General features: G+C 41.0%; 1 protein-coding gene across 1 annotated transcript; it reads left to right on the top strand.

Annotated features, from left to right (window-relative positions):
* The first annotated feature begins 13,129 nt into the window (after positions 1-13,129).
* c2cd4a (C2 calcium dependent domain containing 4A) lies at positions 13,130-14,476 on the top strand. Its single transcript, XM_070908071.1, has one exon. It carries the CDS (start codon positions 13,130-13,132, stop codon positions 14,474-14,476), a length of 1,347 nt encoding a protein of 448 aa, XP_070764172.1.
* Positions 14,477-16,640: the final 2,164 nt, after the last annotated feature.

The following is a 16,640-nucleotide window of genomic DNA, read 5'->3' on the forward strand; positions in this document are numbered from 1 at the left end:
CTGTCTCTTTGTCCCTCCTCCCAGTAGGGAATTTATAAAGCCTCACAGTGCCTCGCTCTATGAGATTCCTGTAATTTATGACAGCCTTTTCCCAGGCACAGAGAAATCAAATCAAACTGTAAATACAGTGCGTGTTTCCCAGTATGAGCTCCTTACATACGTACACCATAGATCACAACTAAATGCCAGAGATCCTGACAGTCATTAAATAACAGCATCAATAATCCCACATGTGGCAGCGCTACATTTGATTTTGGATTATGAAAAGGGCAGAGAGCATGGATAATGAATGAGACCCAGAAGAAACAAATCAGAGGAAATGAAGAATTACCAGAGGCACCAAGCTGCGCATCAGCCACTTCATACTGTTTTTAAAAGGGAGGATTGCCAGCCGTGGTCATTAGTGCCAAAGTGACCCTTGACCTCAGGCTGGCACACACACCTGGCTATGTTACATGACTCCATCCTAGCCAGACTGGAGTGAGAGGGTGTCATCTCGTGGGTATAGCCTCACAGGGGTAGCATGTCCACTGCGGGTAGGCAGCTGCCCGCCATTGGCTGCCGGTCCATCAATCTCCTGTCTGAGGAAACTGAAGACTCGACGAAGAGAGAAGCAAACAGCTGCCGTATACTGGACTGAACAGATGGTAAATTAACACCGTATCATTTTAAACTTATATACAGCATCTCCATTTGAGCAAAGAACAGATACATGTCTGCAACTTCAACACTTTTCTAATATTAGATCTCACAAAATGCACTTCTCAGACTGTGCCATGTATTGTTGATTGCTGTTTGTCAGATTTTATTTTTGTATTATATATTCTTTTAGAAATATTTGGAACAGCACACTGCATGCATCTTTAGCAATTTGTTCACATCCATCAGTATGAGAAAATGTTTTGATGTTTTGTGGATGAAAGTGAATACTGCTTCTTGTACAAGAGCCTTCTAGTAATAACGAGTGTGGCGAGTGTGCAATAGCTCTGACATGATCATTCTTATTTGTCGTGAATGTTGAACATTGCATGTATGAAAAGGCAGACAAGATGGAAATCTTAGCTGCAGAATGCTGCAGCATTTCTTGTCCTAAAACATTAGTCATGCCTTAATATATTCCTCATATTGTTTTCATAGGATCAACAGAAGATAGAGAGAATTTGCACTGTGCTTGCACGTATGACAGAAGGAGAGATGAAATGCTTTGATCCATGTGAGCCAGGTCTGCAAGTCATCTTCAAATGCCATGGAATTAGATACTATGTGACTGGACAGTGTCCTCAGTCATCCAAATCAACAGCATCCTCTTCACCTGTACCAACTGCATTGCCAGAAATATGACACATGCTTCAGTATTTCATGGGGATGTTAACAAATTGACTGAGGATCCAGCAGAAATTCAGCCGCTACAGTCAAAACTGAAAATGTTCTACTTCTTTCCTGGAAAAAGTGGTGAAATTTGGAAAAAAAATTGCTGGCTTTATATGCTCACATTGCATTTGGTGCCAAATTTAACAGTCCAAACTTCTTGGTTAACCTTTAATATGCATAAAATATCCCTTTTCCACTGGGACCAGAATATTCCTTATAGATTTAACATCAACTATATTGGTAGCACACAGGTTCTGCTTTTTGTCTCGACAGAACTGTCGTCTGTCCAAACAGCAAAGCTCATTAAGGGTTTGGAATCAAAGCTACTAAGCCATTACTTACTTACTGTCCAAGTAGCCACTACTTTATCCAATTAATATTGCATACAGTTATTAGCAGTTCAGATATTATGCTTTCACAAAGTGAAAAGGAGCGATTCTCGAGTGCTGGGGAAGCTGTCTGTGACAACATGCAAGCACATGCATAGAGTAGGCATATAATAGTTGCCCTATTTAGGGCATTTTCAACATAATGTCTCATCTTACATAAAGCGCTGTCCATTCATGTTGCGCTGTATTGAACAGGGAGTGCATCATCGAAACAATGACCACTTGTTTTGATGGCTCGTTGACTTTCACAACATGATTCAGAGCTGTGGATTAAATTCAACAATGCTTCTATAAATAACGTGATTATTCTACTGAATGACCGTTTTACCGTACTGCACATGTTCACAAGCAGGTTGAACCAGTGTCACAACAACATAGCCACAGGGAAGAAACTAGAGAGCATAAAGGAAGGAAAACAATTAAATAGATAATGTACACATGATATGATATTTTTGTTGACTGTGCTAACAGCTCCTATAGCCTGGAGTCACTTTCTGTCCTCCCCTCCAAAGGTCAGATGATGTGATTACTCCTATGTTATACTTTACAGGAGATGAATGAATGCTAGTTTTTCCTTATTTCTGTCCTGTAAATGCTATAGTGTTTCTTTTCAGCGTAATTATACTCAAACCCACACAAGATCCGGGACGCATACCTGAGAAACAAAGGTTCAATCTAGCTTTCCAGCATGTTTAACTAATCAGAATCAGAATCAGAATCAGAAATACTTCATTGATCCCGGGGGGGGGGGGGATTATACAGATAAAGGAGAAAGGAGAAAAGTAAGAAAAAATAGGAAAACAAACAGGAGCGACTGTAACAGGCTGCATGCACAGCCGGCGCATGCGCACTAATAATGATCCAGCATTAGATGTCATGCAATGTAACTATGTATGGATATAATGATAAAAAGATGAGAGATTATATTAGAATAGGCTTCAGGAAGACGTTGAATCATCTCTCACTGCAGTGGCTGCTGCTGACACAGTTACAGGAAATTGAAGACAAACTCAAGTCAGCTCATAGCTTCTGACTTGCCAGACAATGCATGTTCAGGAGAAAGTCGACATTTATATTCAGCTCTCGTTCCGCTCTAAGAACAACAGCGTACCGACAAACAAGGTTACAGTAGGAAACATCAGGATTTTGTATAATTAATGCCTGACTTGAATTAAAATGCCTTCCTTTGCTAATGATTTTGTGCCATCAGGCCAGGTGACCTTATTCCCACAGCGACTAATTTACGTCGCACTCGACCCAGAGGATCAGCATAACAACTAAGGTTGAGTTAACACATTTCTGAGGACAGATGAATTTAACAGTTATAAAATTAACAGATGTTAGATACTGTACTTATGAGCTATAGTTCACTATGGAAGCCTTGCAAAATGTTTGACTGATTCTAAGTGTTCCCAGTGCTTTACGCTGCCTTAGAGATACACCCTGAAATAGTCAAGTAATTGGTCACTAGAGCTGAGCATCATTTGACATTTTTTTGAAACTAGTGCTGATGACATATCTGAGTTTGGCACTAATACCAAAAGGATACGATTTTTTGATACCTTACTTTAATAATAAGCTCTAAGAAATAGTGTACATAAAATATGAAACTAGCAAAATTCTGATATGAATCAGCAATGATCTCAACAAAGAAAAACTAAATTACATATCTGGTACTCAGTGATACAGACAGATTTGGGTCAGTACCAAAAAGGTATTAATTTAATAAGCATCCCTATTGGTCACTAGGGTCTTGGTTGACCAAGACATCAGCTTTTTACGGTCTTTTTAAAGCAGCATTAATTTTAATTTTAATTATTTTATTTTATTTTTTGGCTACCTGGGGTCAATGGAACAAGCTGTAAACACAATATTGACATATCACCTTATAAAGCTGTGACGACTAATCTGATAGCAACAATTGCCTATTTACATGTGGCCACCTGGCGAATGTGAGTCAAATATTTTTCTCTTTCTCTTTTAGGCCTGTTTTTGTCTCCACCAACTCCTATGAGAATAAATGTGGCTAAATGCTCCATAGTGTTCACCAGCAGTCTGTAACTCTGTCTGCCATTTGGTGCTGGCTTTTACAGCTAATTGAAAACAATTGTCTGCTGCGACTGGAAACCGTTTGTGTTTGGCATTACGAGCGACCCCTTTGACATCCACACACTCATTTAATCTGTTGTTAATATAAAAATACTTATTAGTGCAGATTTAAGGAGAATGAGATAATAAGTTCAAAATGGTCACTGTTAGAAAAAGGTTTATGAAGAGTACCAATACAAGTCGTGCCGTGGACTCCAGGGTCAACTTTATCATTCCATCTGCAAAGACAGAGCAACGAATGTAATCCTAGATATTGCCTTCCACTGAGGGTAACCAGAGAGTCCCTCTGCCCTTAACACAAGGTCACTGCACTGCTGATGAGCTGAATATACAAGGCTAAAGTAACACAATCACTTATACAGTACAGCTTCCAGCTGCTAAATGCACTTCCGCCAGGCCAATATGAAATCATTTCGACAAGAGTGTGTCAGAGCGGTCCACAGTTCTTCTTTGAGACTCAAGGTGCTGACACTACATAGCTCTGAGCAGAGAGAGAGAGAGAGAGAGAGAGAGAGAGACAGAGAGACAGAGAGAGAGAGAGAGTTCTCGCTCGGTCAGCAACCCTCGCAGCCTGCGGAGGATCAGAGCAGAGGATAGCAGTAATTTCAGTGCTGCTCTTCAGACAGGAGAGTCCTTTCCCCCAGGCAGCCACAAAAACAGCCTGACAGCTGCTGTACACACAAAGGACCTGACGGCCCTCAATTAACCTTGATGTGAAACGACTGCCATGTCAATTCTCCCTAAAACAAGATCAACGGTGCCATTCAACAGCAATATCATTTTGTTTACTTTTTTTGTTATTCTATCTTGCCTCTGTTCCAGTGCAGCTAGCCTTTGCTCTGTCAGTCCGAAAATTGTGTGCGCCTCTGAACCTCTGGACTTCACAGGCAATTTACAGACTGAGATTACTTCAAACGCTGCTCTTTGATTTTTGTCAGTAAGTGAAACAATTGTCTCATAGGTGTAAAAAGAAACCCTTCACCGTCTCATCAAGTGATTCATGTTTTAACAGTACTCTGGTGCAGGACCCCTACCTTGGCTGTGATGTATCATTGACGCAGATCGATTGCAAGTGGCTAGATCACTAGGATCTCTGACCCACTGTCATTGACCTCTGGCTCATGTGGCATTGCAGGGAGACCCCCTACCAATGAAACACACCCAGCATCCTGATGAAGGGGGCAAAACCATCAGAGCCTTTGTGCATCCAATGTTTTTCTTTCTTTGTGATACTAGCCACAAAAAACTCCCAAAAGCAGAGCACAAATAACAACTATATAGTATACTAAAGCTCTAAACATATACAGTGTACTGTATGTAGAGGAGGAATTACATTTCTTCAATTACACAACATTACACAGTAATTCAGAAGACACTTAGTTCTCAATCTTCTTTTGAGTGTAACTTCAAATACACCCCTTAACAAAAACTCTGGCAGTTAGATGCTCTGAGCACTAGTACCTACATACAATAGAGTAACAAGAGGCAGGGCATGTTACAACCAGATGACTATTTACTGGGCACATGCAGCCATTGTAACTGAACAAAGACTACCAGGCGATAAACTGCGTTCTATGGATTCTGTGATCATTAAAACCCAAAGCGGCGGTTTGCACTGCAAGAACAGACAGGCACATTGCTTTAACAGAAGAATGTACAGCAGCTCCTTGTGTACTCAAATGCAATGAATTCATAATTCAAATACAGAGAAACAGACATGTCAATAAAATAGCATTAGTTCAGCCACTCTCCCCCTTTTCAGAGGAGGCTATATATCACATGATCTTTAGCACACGTATCACATGATCTTTACCACCGGTAATCAGTTTGCTTCAGGCAGAGTGGGTCATTCCATTGCTCCTCTATAACACCAAAACAGAGACGTTTTACTTGAAACTGCACATACTCTGTGTGTATCTGCAGTAGTAACACTTTTCCTAACAAAACCAAGTAGTGTTAATTGTACACCCATTCACTGACACTTCCCCAGTACAACTGAATGCTAATAAAGTAATTTACACAATTTGCACAAGAGCAAACTATTTAAAATTTTCAGTCAGGCAGCCAAAGGTAAGTAGACAGCTATTTACTTAAGCTGACAGCTGGTGCTCAGGGAACCCTCAGATCACACGTCTTTTCTTTTATGCCACTAACCCAATTTGGGACCATGTACTGTGTGCACAACAGTGAAGTCAGACCTGTCGTCTGCTACTTCAAACTGGCATCTCATTTGACCCACTGATGAGAGGTGCTACAGGCTGTTCTGCCACTGCCGCTGACCTGAAGCACACCACTCCTGCATCTACTGACCTACTTCTTGAGTCTGCTTACGCATCACTAGCACAGCCCCGTCGGTTTAGACCACATGTACAGTAAATACTTGGTAAGTACTGCATCAGCCACCACTGCCAGCTTTCATTATACTTTATAATAAATTATGTGATCATGATGTCTGCTCAGCTTATCTGATCTGGAAAGGAGAAATAACAATTAACTACTTTCTATCTTTCAAAGCATTTATATTGTTGCAGATATTATTAACAATTCTTCACGTTAAAAACAGTAAAATATTACTGTAATACATTAAACTGATACATATTACATGATCAACAATTGAGTGACATGTGGATGTACTGGTAACTGAACGCACTGAGCCAACATGGCCAACATTTACTAATAAAGCGTGTAGTTTATTTATTCTGATGCTACTACAATCTTAAATTACAAGGTAGATCAACCTTTCTTCAAATCCGAAAGTACATCGGGAATGTTTGAAGTGTTTGCTACTGAAAAGAAAAAAAAAAGGCCCATCTGCATTATAGCTCTCACATATCGACTGCCTGCCACATTCATCTGTGTACAGGAAATGATGAATTCAGACTGATGCACTAGTAGAGTGAGAATGGCAAGCGGCTTATACATCTACCTCTTGTTTTAGAGAAACAGGATCTGGAGGCGAGCCAGGCCCTAAAGAGGCTGTGATCACAGAGAGACCGGCGAGAAAAATACATAGATCTATTTCACTGGTAAACACGGAACACAAAGGCTGGGTCACAGCGACAGCATGGGGTGTGTTTTTGTTTCCACCTCCCACACACTCATGCATTAAATATGGTTCAACAATCACACTCTCCAATGACTCTCACTTCCCACCATCCGACTGAACATTTCCTGGGGAATTCCGACCAGGAATGTATTCTTGATGACGGAGCAACTGCAACAGCTGAGAGGAAAATCACTTTCTAACGAACAGGACGGAAATACAGTTGAAGCTTTGTCTTTAACAATTGCTTGTTCTCAACACTTTGCGGATCAAAATACTTACTTGGGAATACTTGGCCAACCTTGTTATTGTTATTTATGGAACAGTTTGAGGATTGCGTATTTCTCTCTGGGTTGCAGAATTTGAATGTGCACTGACTAAAAGCACTTCATTTCAAGACCACGTTTGAGACTTGAGATTCCCAGTAAATTAGGTGCCGAGTTGAAAGTGTGAACTAAAGTTGTTGTAGCAGAGATACCCTTAATAGCTTCCCATAATACAGAATCACTGTGGTAATGGCCTCTTCAATAGCTGGCAATGAGTGGGGAAAAGGCACCATTTAAATAGTGCTTGGTTTTAATTACCACTGCAAAGTGAAATTGCAGTGTTTTATATTTCAAAAGCTTGGACAGGAGGACATGTAGAATGTTGAAGATATCTACGAATCTGTGCTATTTTTTATCTTTTAAGTTCAAAGCTTTTCTGATTTATTTTGGCACAAGCTCACAAACAAAGCAAACATTGCTTTTATAACCTTGGGTCTGGTGAATAGCATCTAGTGTTTTGTTTGATGGAACAGTAAGCCTTTATCAGTCGCCGCTGGCAGATGCATGCTGCATATGAGCTTGTGACATTGCTGGTGCTGTGGTCTAATTATATCGGTGTACTGTGTTGGGAAAGTGTACAGTACTGGATGGAGATGCTCAGACAGGGAAGGTCTCCACTTCTGTATTAAACATGGGAAAGCAAAGGGCTCATATATTGTGAAGCAATGCTGTAGGTGCAGTGTATTACAGCTGAGCTTTACATACCTTCAGTATTTCCACAATATGAGATATCTGAACGCTATTTGCTCTAGCTAATGCAAACATTGTGTCCATCCATGGGCACAAAAACAAACACAAATATGCACACAGAGAGCAAATCTGTTATGGCTAGTCTAAACATAAATACATTAATCCTACAGACAATCCAGCTCAGTGCCATTATAAGGAAAGGGTATTTACGATTCATAAAGCCTTTCCAGCACTATGTAATCTGGAGATTATTCTCTATTGGCACATTTTGCCAATCTGCCATTCAACAAATCTTTTTTCTATACTATACTATATTACTTACCCTCTTTGAAAATATGTTGACATACATTATAGAACATTTCATGGTTTTACTATTTCTGTTAAGGTAAAGCAATTCACTGAGACTTCTGTTCCATCACACATGAAGCAGCAAAGCAAAATTGGTGATGCTTGACACCTCCAACTGTCAACATCCAACCTGTTTACTTTTGAGACACTGTACACTGTGTGGACTGTACACGTTTCAGAAAGGCAGAACATGTCAAACCAAGATGCAGCCATCTAGCATTCAACTGGTACTTTATATACATCAAGACATTTTTCAAATGAATGAAGCAACGTGCAATAATAATGCCTCTACTGAAAGCCCATGGTTGGTGGATGCGTTTATCCTACACTAACTGGTGCCTTACAGTGTCACCAGGGAGCACATTTTCAGTATAAGAACTCCCAGTTTGAATCAACCCTTGCACCCTCTGTGTTGCCTTACTTTATAAAGCCATCCAGAATCACAGCTGTTTGCATCATGCTGATACAGCTTGACTTTTCTAGTTGCATCACCCACATAAAACATGCCTTCAATATTGGTTTGAAACCCCCCCTCACGGCGCGAGTATCCTTGAGTTGACCCTTAATATCCAAGATGCCTTTCATATGAAATGCTCAGCTGCTCTACACTGTAGAAGGGTGGGGTGAAAATTTTCAAACAGTTGGTCATAGCAGCCAAAAGCTTCTTCAGTAAATGAGAACGTCAAAAGAGACTGACGTGTAGCTAATGTGGTTTGGCATAGCGAGTCAGCCCAACACTCATACATATGTTCCACAAACGAATGTACTGTGTGTAAAACCCCTTCACCCCACACTCACTGTGTTGGGGTAACATTACATGCCCTGTACCTGTGTGAAACAACCACATGTCCCAGCTCATAAAATCTCTCTTCACAAGTGCAGCACACACACACACACACACACATCTGTATGAGGCAGCAGGGCGGCCTAGCGGTTAAGGAGACACGTCGTTCAATCAGGAAATGCACATCCTCCCTGCTGGTGTCTTGGACAAGGTAACAGAGCTTTAGCCAGGTGAGCGCGCACTCTGACCTCTGCAAGCAGGCAGGTGTCAGGTTAAAAAGAAGGAATTCTCCCACTGGGATCCATGAAATAGCAGATTGTTATCACTGGAGGAAAAAGGCTTACTGGGCTGGCAAGCTTGAGCAGTCTTAACAAACTTGACCACACTGACCATTATAGACTATGCACTGCCTATTCCCCCCACATTTTAAGACAGCCTACTGTAAATCATCAGTGGTTACATCCCTGCATGCGCACCACAGCTACATCGTCAGTGTAGCTTTGATGTTGAGCCGATCCAGATAACATTCAGGTCAAGTCCAAGTTACTGTACAGCACATTTCTTTGCAGAGCAGCAAGGATGCTGGAGCTGGGCGGCATTAGTTGCCTGTTTGGCCACGAAATTCGGCTAACCTAAATACTCAACATGCAGCAACAACGCCAAACAAGTAGGTCAATTAAATATTCATGTTATCACCTCTTGTCTGTCAATGTCAAAAGCAGTCAGTCACATTTTAGGCGAAGAAATCGATTTGACAGGCTTACAATAACGCACCAGATGAAGCAAATCCAAAAGAAGAGCAAGGAGATGGTGAAGTGGGACACATCACACTAATCGTGTGAAAAAGGTCGTCTGCAGGCTGTTAATATGAAATGTTTTCAGCGCTTCTGCTGAGCCAACATCGAGCGGTCCGCCTCCCTGTAGTGAGCCCTTTTTTTTTGTGGGAGAAACAGCACCTTGAACGACAGCGTCAGGGTTTAAAAACACACGAGAAAACAAGCTCATAAAAACACGAAGGCGAAATCCTACCTGATGTTTGTCACTCGTTAATGCATGCGACCTGGCTTGGATGTAGGCTAGGCGACACACACCGCAAGCGGGTCAGCTCAACTTGCCTGCCTCCTCCACGGCATCAAGCCCCTCCTCGTTTATCGTACAGTGGAGAGAGATGGGGGGGTGAAAAAAAGAAAAACGACCGCATATCTATGCGCCGAAAAAAGGAAGCGGCGTCACACTCACCCATGGTTTCTGATAATCGTAGGTGTAGCCAGATCGGGGTGGATTTGAAGGCTCAAGAGTAGGCTATTGATTTAGATAAGAAAACCCTGCGAGATAAAATAGTCCGTAAAATAATGCAATGCAAGAACGCATAAAGATGAACGCACGAAAGATTTGAATGACTGACTCTCTTATTTTGAAAGTGCTTTGAATTTGTGCAGTGAAGTACACCTGCCAGAGAAGCGTGTCAGCAAAGCGACCATCAGTGTAAAACAGTCCTTATTGCCGTGCTTCATCCCGCTTTGACACCAGATCGATGGTACACGGGAGATGGTGTTATAACTGCTGTCCTGATACTGCAAATAAAGATAACCCAATACCATGCAGTACATTTCAAACCAATGGCATCTAGAGGAGAAAATGTAACCTGTTAAGCTTTGTGAAAGAATGCATGGCTGTTGTGGAGGGGTTTTATGCAAGCATCTAATTCAGTAATTTGATTTACAATTTTGCAAATCTTTGCAATAATTGGAGAAAATGTAATGTATAAACCAGACTAACATGTCCCTCTCAGTTTATCATCCCAGTGGTTGTACTGTTGTTTTTTTAGCCTGAGCATATACTGCCCCCTAATGGAGATGTTCGAGCATTCATGCAAAGACACACTCAGACACTTGAAAAGGATTGGATGTAAAGTGTTGTCAATATTTATCTGCTACATATTGATATAAGTATTTCATATATTCAAATATTATAAGAAGATTGATCATCCCTGGTCTGCATGGATATTTTTTGCTTGATTCATACTTCCCTTCTCCTGAATCTCAGAAAATGCTGAGCTATTTCCTAAAATCTATTGTTGATGACAACCAGAACAACAATGAACTTTGGAATTTAAACCTTTTCTAATTAGTACATATGTTGTAAATTAGGTAAAACTGTATTCATGATTTTGATGCCCGCAGGATATCACGCACAGACCCACAGTTTGAGTAATATTTTACATTATATATATAAAGATAAAGAAAAAAATAGTTTTTTTTTGTTTTGGTTTTTTACAGCATCTTTATAATTAACCTCAACTCCATTATATCCTTACATTTGGTTTGAGAAGTATAAGATGTTTGAAAGGTACGCTTGAATTACTGATGTGACTTGAACATTTCGGAAAACATTTCTGAGAAGTTCCCCCATTTAGGACACTTTCCTGGTATATTGTTAGCACTGACATCATTATGTGCTTTAGTGCCTGGTAACACATGGTAGCCAAGTTACTCCACTTGAACTTTGGCCAGGGCAGAGTGGAGCTTTTTGACAGCATCCCTCTACTTTCCCTTTTCAATGGAGAGCGAAGGAAAGACAAAGGACAAAACTAAAGGGACTGTCCTTATTGCATTAGCAGTTTTCTGTAAGCATACAAAAACAAGCAGAACTGACTTTTGTTTTTCAATTGCACTGTTTAAGTGTGTGTCAAAAGTTTTTTTTTTGTTGGCGATGACATACAGTAACTGCCAAATAATAGCTGTTCCAGTACAGACCCACCACATTTACAGCTTTATTTATGTATTTTGGTGATCATTCATAGTGCAGCTGCTTCGTGTCCCACCACAAGAGGGTAGCACTGACATGACGGCGTTTCAATAAAGGCTGAAGAGCCGAGGCGCAATGTTCAGTGTGATTGTATCTAAATCAATGTTCTCATTGTCCTTTTAAACACAGATGTGATAAACACACATTATGATCTGCCCAGCCAACACAGCAGTACGTCAGTAATGGTTAAGTGTTGGTTGATGAATGAATACACTATATTCATTATATATACAGTATTCAGACTATTTATACAGATACATACAGATATGACATCCATTGTTCACCTCCGCAAGTAATTCTAAATTTAAGTGCAAGATCTAAATATAATGACTGAAACACGTGTATATATATTGTATGCATTTATATTTCTTTTAAAAATGGGTGTGATATAGCATCAATAAAGTACTGGAATGAGCAGATATAGAATATACTAATACCAGAGGGTTCAACCAATAGCACTTGCCACATTTATTTAATTACCACAAGGAATTCAGTGGCAAGTTATTAACCATTGTCTTACTTTTTAAGCAGAAACCTGATTGATCTGCAGCTCTCCTAAGCTCAGTAAAACTTGGCCAGCTTTATCCCTTGAACTTTTGCCACTACAAGGTACACAAAAAATGTTTCCGAATTATTATCTTATCACATCACCTACTTTATCTCCACAGAACAAGGTCATACACACCATCTAATTTAAATTAATGGAAAAACAAACGTGAATTAAAAGCCGGTTAAAAAAGCAGTTGTTCACTCGAAGTAGTAAGCTTATCTTACTAAACAGTACAGCGGGCTACAACAGGGCCATTGAGTTCTGTTGTGGTTTGGATATTTCCATGGGAACCAGTGGCCAGGGAGAGAGGGAGGATCCTGTTCGAACAGTACAGGGGGCGTGTGTTAGATTCACTGCTTTCCTGCTTCATTTAAACTGTCTTCATCTCTCTAACAGCCACAGATGTGCTGGTCTTGACAAGAGAGAACCTCCATCTGCTGTCAAGAGAGCCTCAGAGATTTCTCACGACAGTCTGAACTTTTAGCTGAATCTATCAGTCCATCCTGTTCAGGACAACCTTGTGGATTATCCATATCTTCAGAATATAAGGTAAGAAAACCGTCCTGCAAAGTTAATGATTGTAGATATTATGACACGATTTTCTTTTTATAGACTTTCTTTTGTGTGTGTGTGATTTCAGAACACAACACAGCAATTTGCACGCATATCCTTTTGATTTTACAGAGTTTCCACATTTCTACCAGAGGACCCATGTGGGTGGTGGAGAAGATCCGTGTGTCAGTGGAGAGATCTAACCTGCCTATCCCATCAGCAGAACTCAGCTTTAAACTCGGTGACATCATGTTTGGAGAAAAAGGTGACAAACCCAAAAGGATTTCCCTCTGTCCTAATGTCATCACCCCCGACAACATCCCAGAGTTCTGCATCCCCCCAACAATCCCATCCCTGCAGGAGATGAAGAATACGGAGCAGAGCCGAGCTGCTCGCGTTATCAAGGTGTCTCCCTGTGAGAAGGCTAGCCCAGAAATAGAGGTGACATGCCATGAGCCCATCAACACACACATTATCCAGGTGGAGAGTGTGGATGAGAGCCCCTACGATGGCTGCAGTGATGAGGAGACCACCAATGCAGATCCCCAGAGCCAGGCTGCCTTGTCCCTTCCCCACCTGGCCAAAGCTCAGACCTGCTACGGCTTTTGCACCTTACTGGAGAGCCCCCACACCAGGAGGAAGGAGTCGCTCTTCCACTCTGATCCTGGCTCTTCTCCGCTGCTGCTGCCCAGGAGTCGATCCAGCATGTGCTCCAAAGTCTCCCCCTCCACCTCGCCCTTCTCCTCTCCTTCCTCACTCAGCCTTAACACCCTGACCTCCAGGCTTTCCCCGAGAGGATACACCCTGAACTGGCAGGCCACTCTGGACAGCGATACGACTTCCTCTACTGAATCCTCTCCTTTCAGCTCGCCGCTGCTGACCAGGTGCCCTGCCAAGTCTTCCCTCTTCAAAGCACTGAGCCATGAACTGCTGTTGTCAAGGAACATGAGGAAGGCAATGGTGTCCAGAAACAATTCCCTGTCCACAGATGAAGGCAGCTCCACAGACAATAGCCCCAATGTCATGAGGAGGGCATCAGAGGGGTTAGTTGAAGGCCTGCCCAACAGCTACAGCCTGGCGCCGCCCACCATCTTCCCCATGGATTTGACTCTGCACAGAGAGAGAGTAATGAAGGAAAGAATGGTACCCATAGGGAAAGATGGCAGCCTGAGACTCTCAGCAGAGTACTGCCCGGATAACCAAAGACTACGGGTTCGACTGATCAGTGCTGAGGGCCTCTATCCCCTCTCTGTGGACCCCAAGATTATCAACTGCAGCATTAGCCTCTCTCTGGTTCCTGGAAAAATCCAGAAGCAACGCAGCACAGTCATCAGAAAGAGCCGTAATCCAATCTTCAATGAGGATTTCTTCTTTGATAGTATCTCAGAGGAAGACCTCAGCCAGCGGTCCCTTCGCTTTAAAGTAGTGAACAAAATGTCCACCCTGAAAAGGGACTATCTCCTGGGCGACTGTGATTTGCCTCTCTCTAGCATTGTGACAATATAAACCTAAGTACTTCCTTAACTGTTTATTTATGTATTGAATTATTTATTTACATTTTTGCACTGTAAAACTAGATTTTATAATGATTAAATTATGGAAAACACTGAGGTTGTTTGTCTTTACTACATTTCAAAATACGACTATGAAGGTTTCATTGTAATATATGTGTGTCTGTGCAATACGCATTTTTAGAACTCGAGGCTCAGGATAGTTCATTTCAGAAAAACAAATGCACCACCAGCAAAAAGTTAATCATCATTTTTTAATTGCTCATAAACAAACACAAAAATGTCACTATAATGATTTACAGCCTTTTTATTCCTCGGTGCGTTAATGTGGCTGCAGCGTCAGCTGATGTGAGATAACTGCTGTCTCGTATTTCTCCTAAGCCTGTTGTTTTCTTCCTGACCTTTCCAATGATTAAAAATATCACTAGAAACCAGAAACCTTATAGGGGAGTTTTCACCGTTGAGTATTCATAATTTTAATCACTGCACAAAAGAAAGCTCTATCTGCTTTTTCCAACCACTATGATACAGAACACTTATATCACAAAGACTGAATAACAACTGAAGCTGTTAGAGGAACCCATATTCTACAAGTTGAATAGTTTGTATCTTTCATAAAACAAGACAATGTTGTAGATGATATTTATCAGTAAAACCTTTTCAAAATGGTACTCTTACTATTTTTTTCAAAACAGATAAACGAGGCATGACAATATACTATCCTCAGCTCTGAATGAAAATACCAAATATGCCTAGAATTTGAAAATAATTTAGGCAGCTAAAAGGCTAAATGAAGAAGAGAATGAAGAGCACAGTGTAATTAAACACTGTGTCATTTCAGGATAAACTTCTCTGCTCAGCCTATAATATAGAGTATGAACTCAACTGGGCCTCTTTTCAGACAAACTACAGAGCAAAACATACTGAAGACGAAAAACATCTCTCTATGCAATATACATACATGTTTACCCAACTGAACAGAGCAGTTGCTCTTAATGTAGACTCCGGGCAAGTATATCCTGCTGCTTTCAGCAATAACGATCAGGCCTAAAAGCACCGGCTGCCACTATAGCTCCTAGTTAAAGATTAACAGGTTTCTCAGGGCTCAGAAAGGCTCTGATAGGGGACGGTCAACTTCTGGTTATACAGTATATATTATACAAAGCAACATACAGTAATGTGAAGAGATGGGAAGCATTCACAAATACACATGAATAGCTATTGCAGCCAAAGCTATAATAATAACCTGCTGGGAGATTGGTTTTAAAGCTCAATGGCTGTAATGACGCATGAATTCTAATGCAAATATTTTACTAGATTTTACAGTTTGGTTTGTGCCACTGAGAAAAGCCTTTGGACAAATATAGCTCATGATCCACTTTCAGTTTGAATTATAGATTCAGCGTAGCCACAAAGACCTGCAATCCCCTCTCAGTTGTTTTGATGGAAATGAGGGTTTTGTGTTTCTCCAATATGTGGCCTAATACACAAGCTTTTGTGTTGCTGTAATACATAGGAGAATCTCATTTCTGACAAAGAAACCTATAAACATCCCACACAGACAACATTTTTTCAACAATACCTCTGTGCACAGAATGTGTTTCCAGATCCTGTGAGGGGGCTGATACTGTTGGACACTTTTGTATTGAGTGTTGACTCAGCTGTGAAATGCCCTGTAATAAATGAGCATTACCCGTGATTCCCCTTGCTGGTCAACTACTGATAGGATTCGAAGGGATTGCCACTGATCTATCTTCATTCAAAAGAGCAGGAGCATGGTTTTATATAACACATTGGTTACAGCAGCATTAGAGCCCCGATCCAAGCTGGCCCCGCCCGCCAATACAAAAATGTTATCTGTCAATGAGAGCAGAATAAACGCATCAAATAACGGCTTATTAGCAATTCATATTAAAAAACAGTGAAGCATCAGTGTTGACCTCATGCTGCACTGGGTATAAATCCAACCAATGAAGTCATCACACATGCCACCTTCCCATCCTTTCTATGAAACCAAACTGCCTTTCGCTCCATTGGTTGGTTTGTACAGAATTTGCTGTTACTACTGATTACTATAAGTGATTTCATATTATCTGTAGGAAACATCCGTCTCCCCAAGAGCTGTGCATCATGAATGTAAATACACAACAGGGGAAGTG

This window comes from Enoplosus armatus, chromosome 6 (genome assembly GCF_043641665.1).
Source record: "Enoplosus armatus isolate fEnoArm2 chromosome 6, fEnoArm2.hap1, whole genome shotgun sequence".
NCBI classification, from domain to species: Eukaryota; Metazoa; Chordata; class Actinopteri; order Centrarchiformes; family Enoplosidae; genus Enoplosus; species Enoplosus armatus.

Excerpts from the sequence above, each read along its gene's own strand:
- c2cd4a (XM_070908071.1), top strand. The coding sequence starts at position 13,130 with ATGTGGGTGGTGGAGAAGATCCGTGTGTCAGTGGAGAGATCTAACCTG.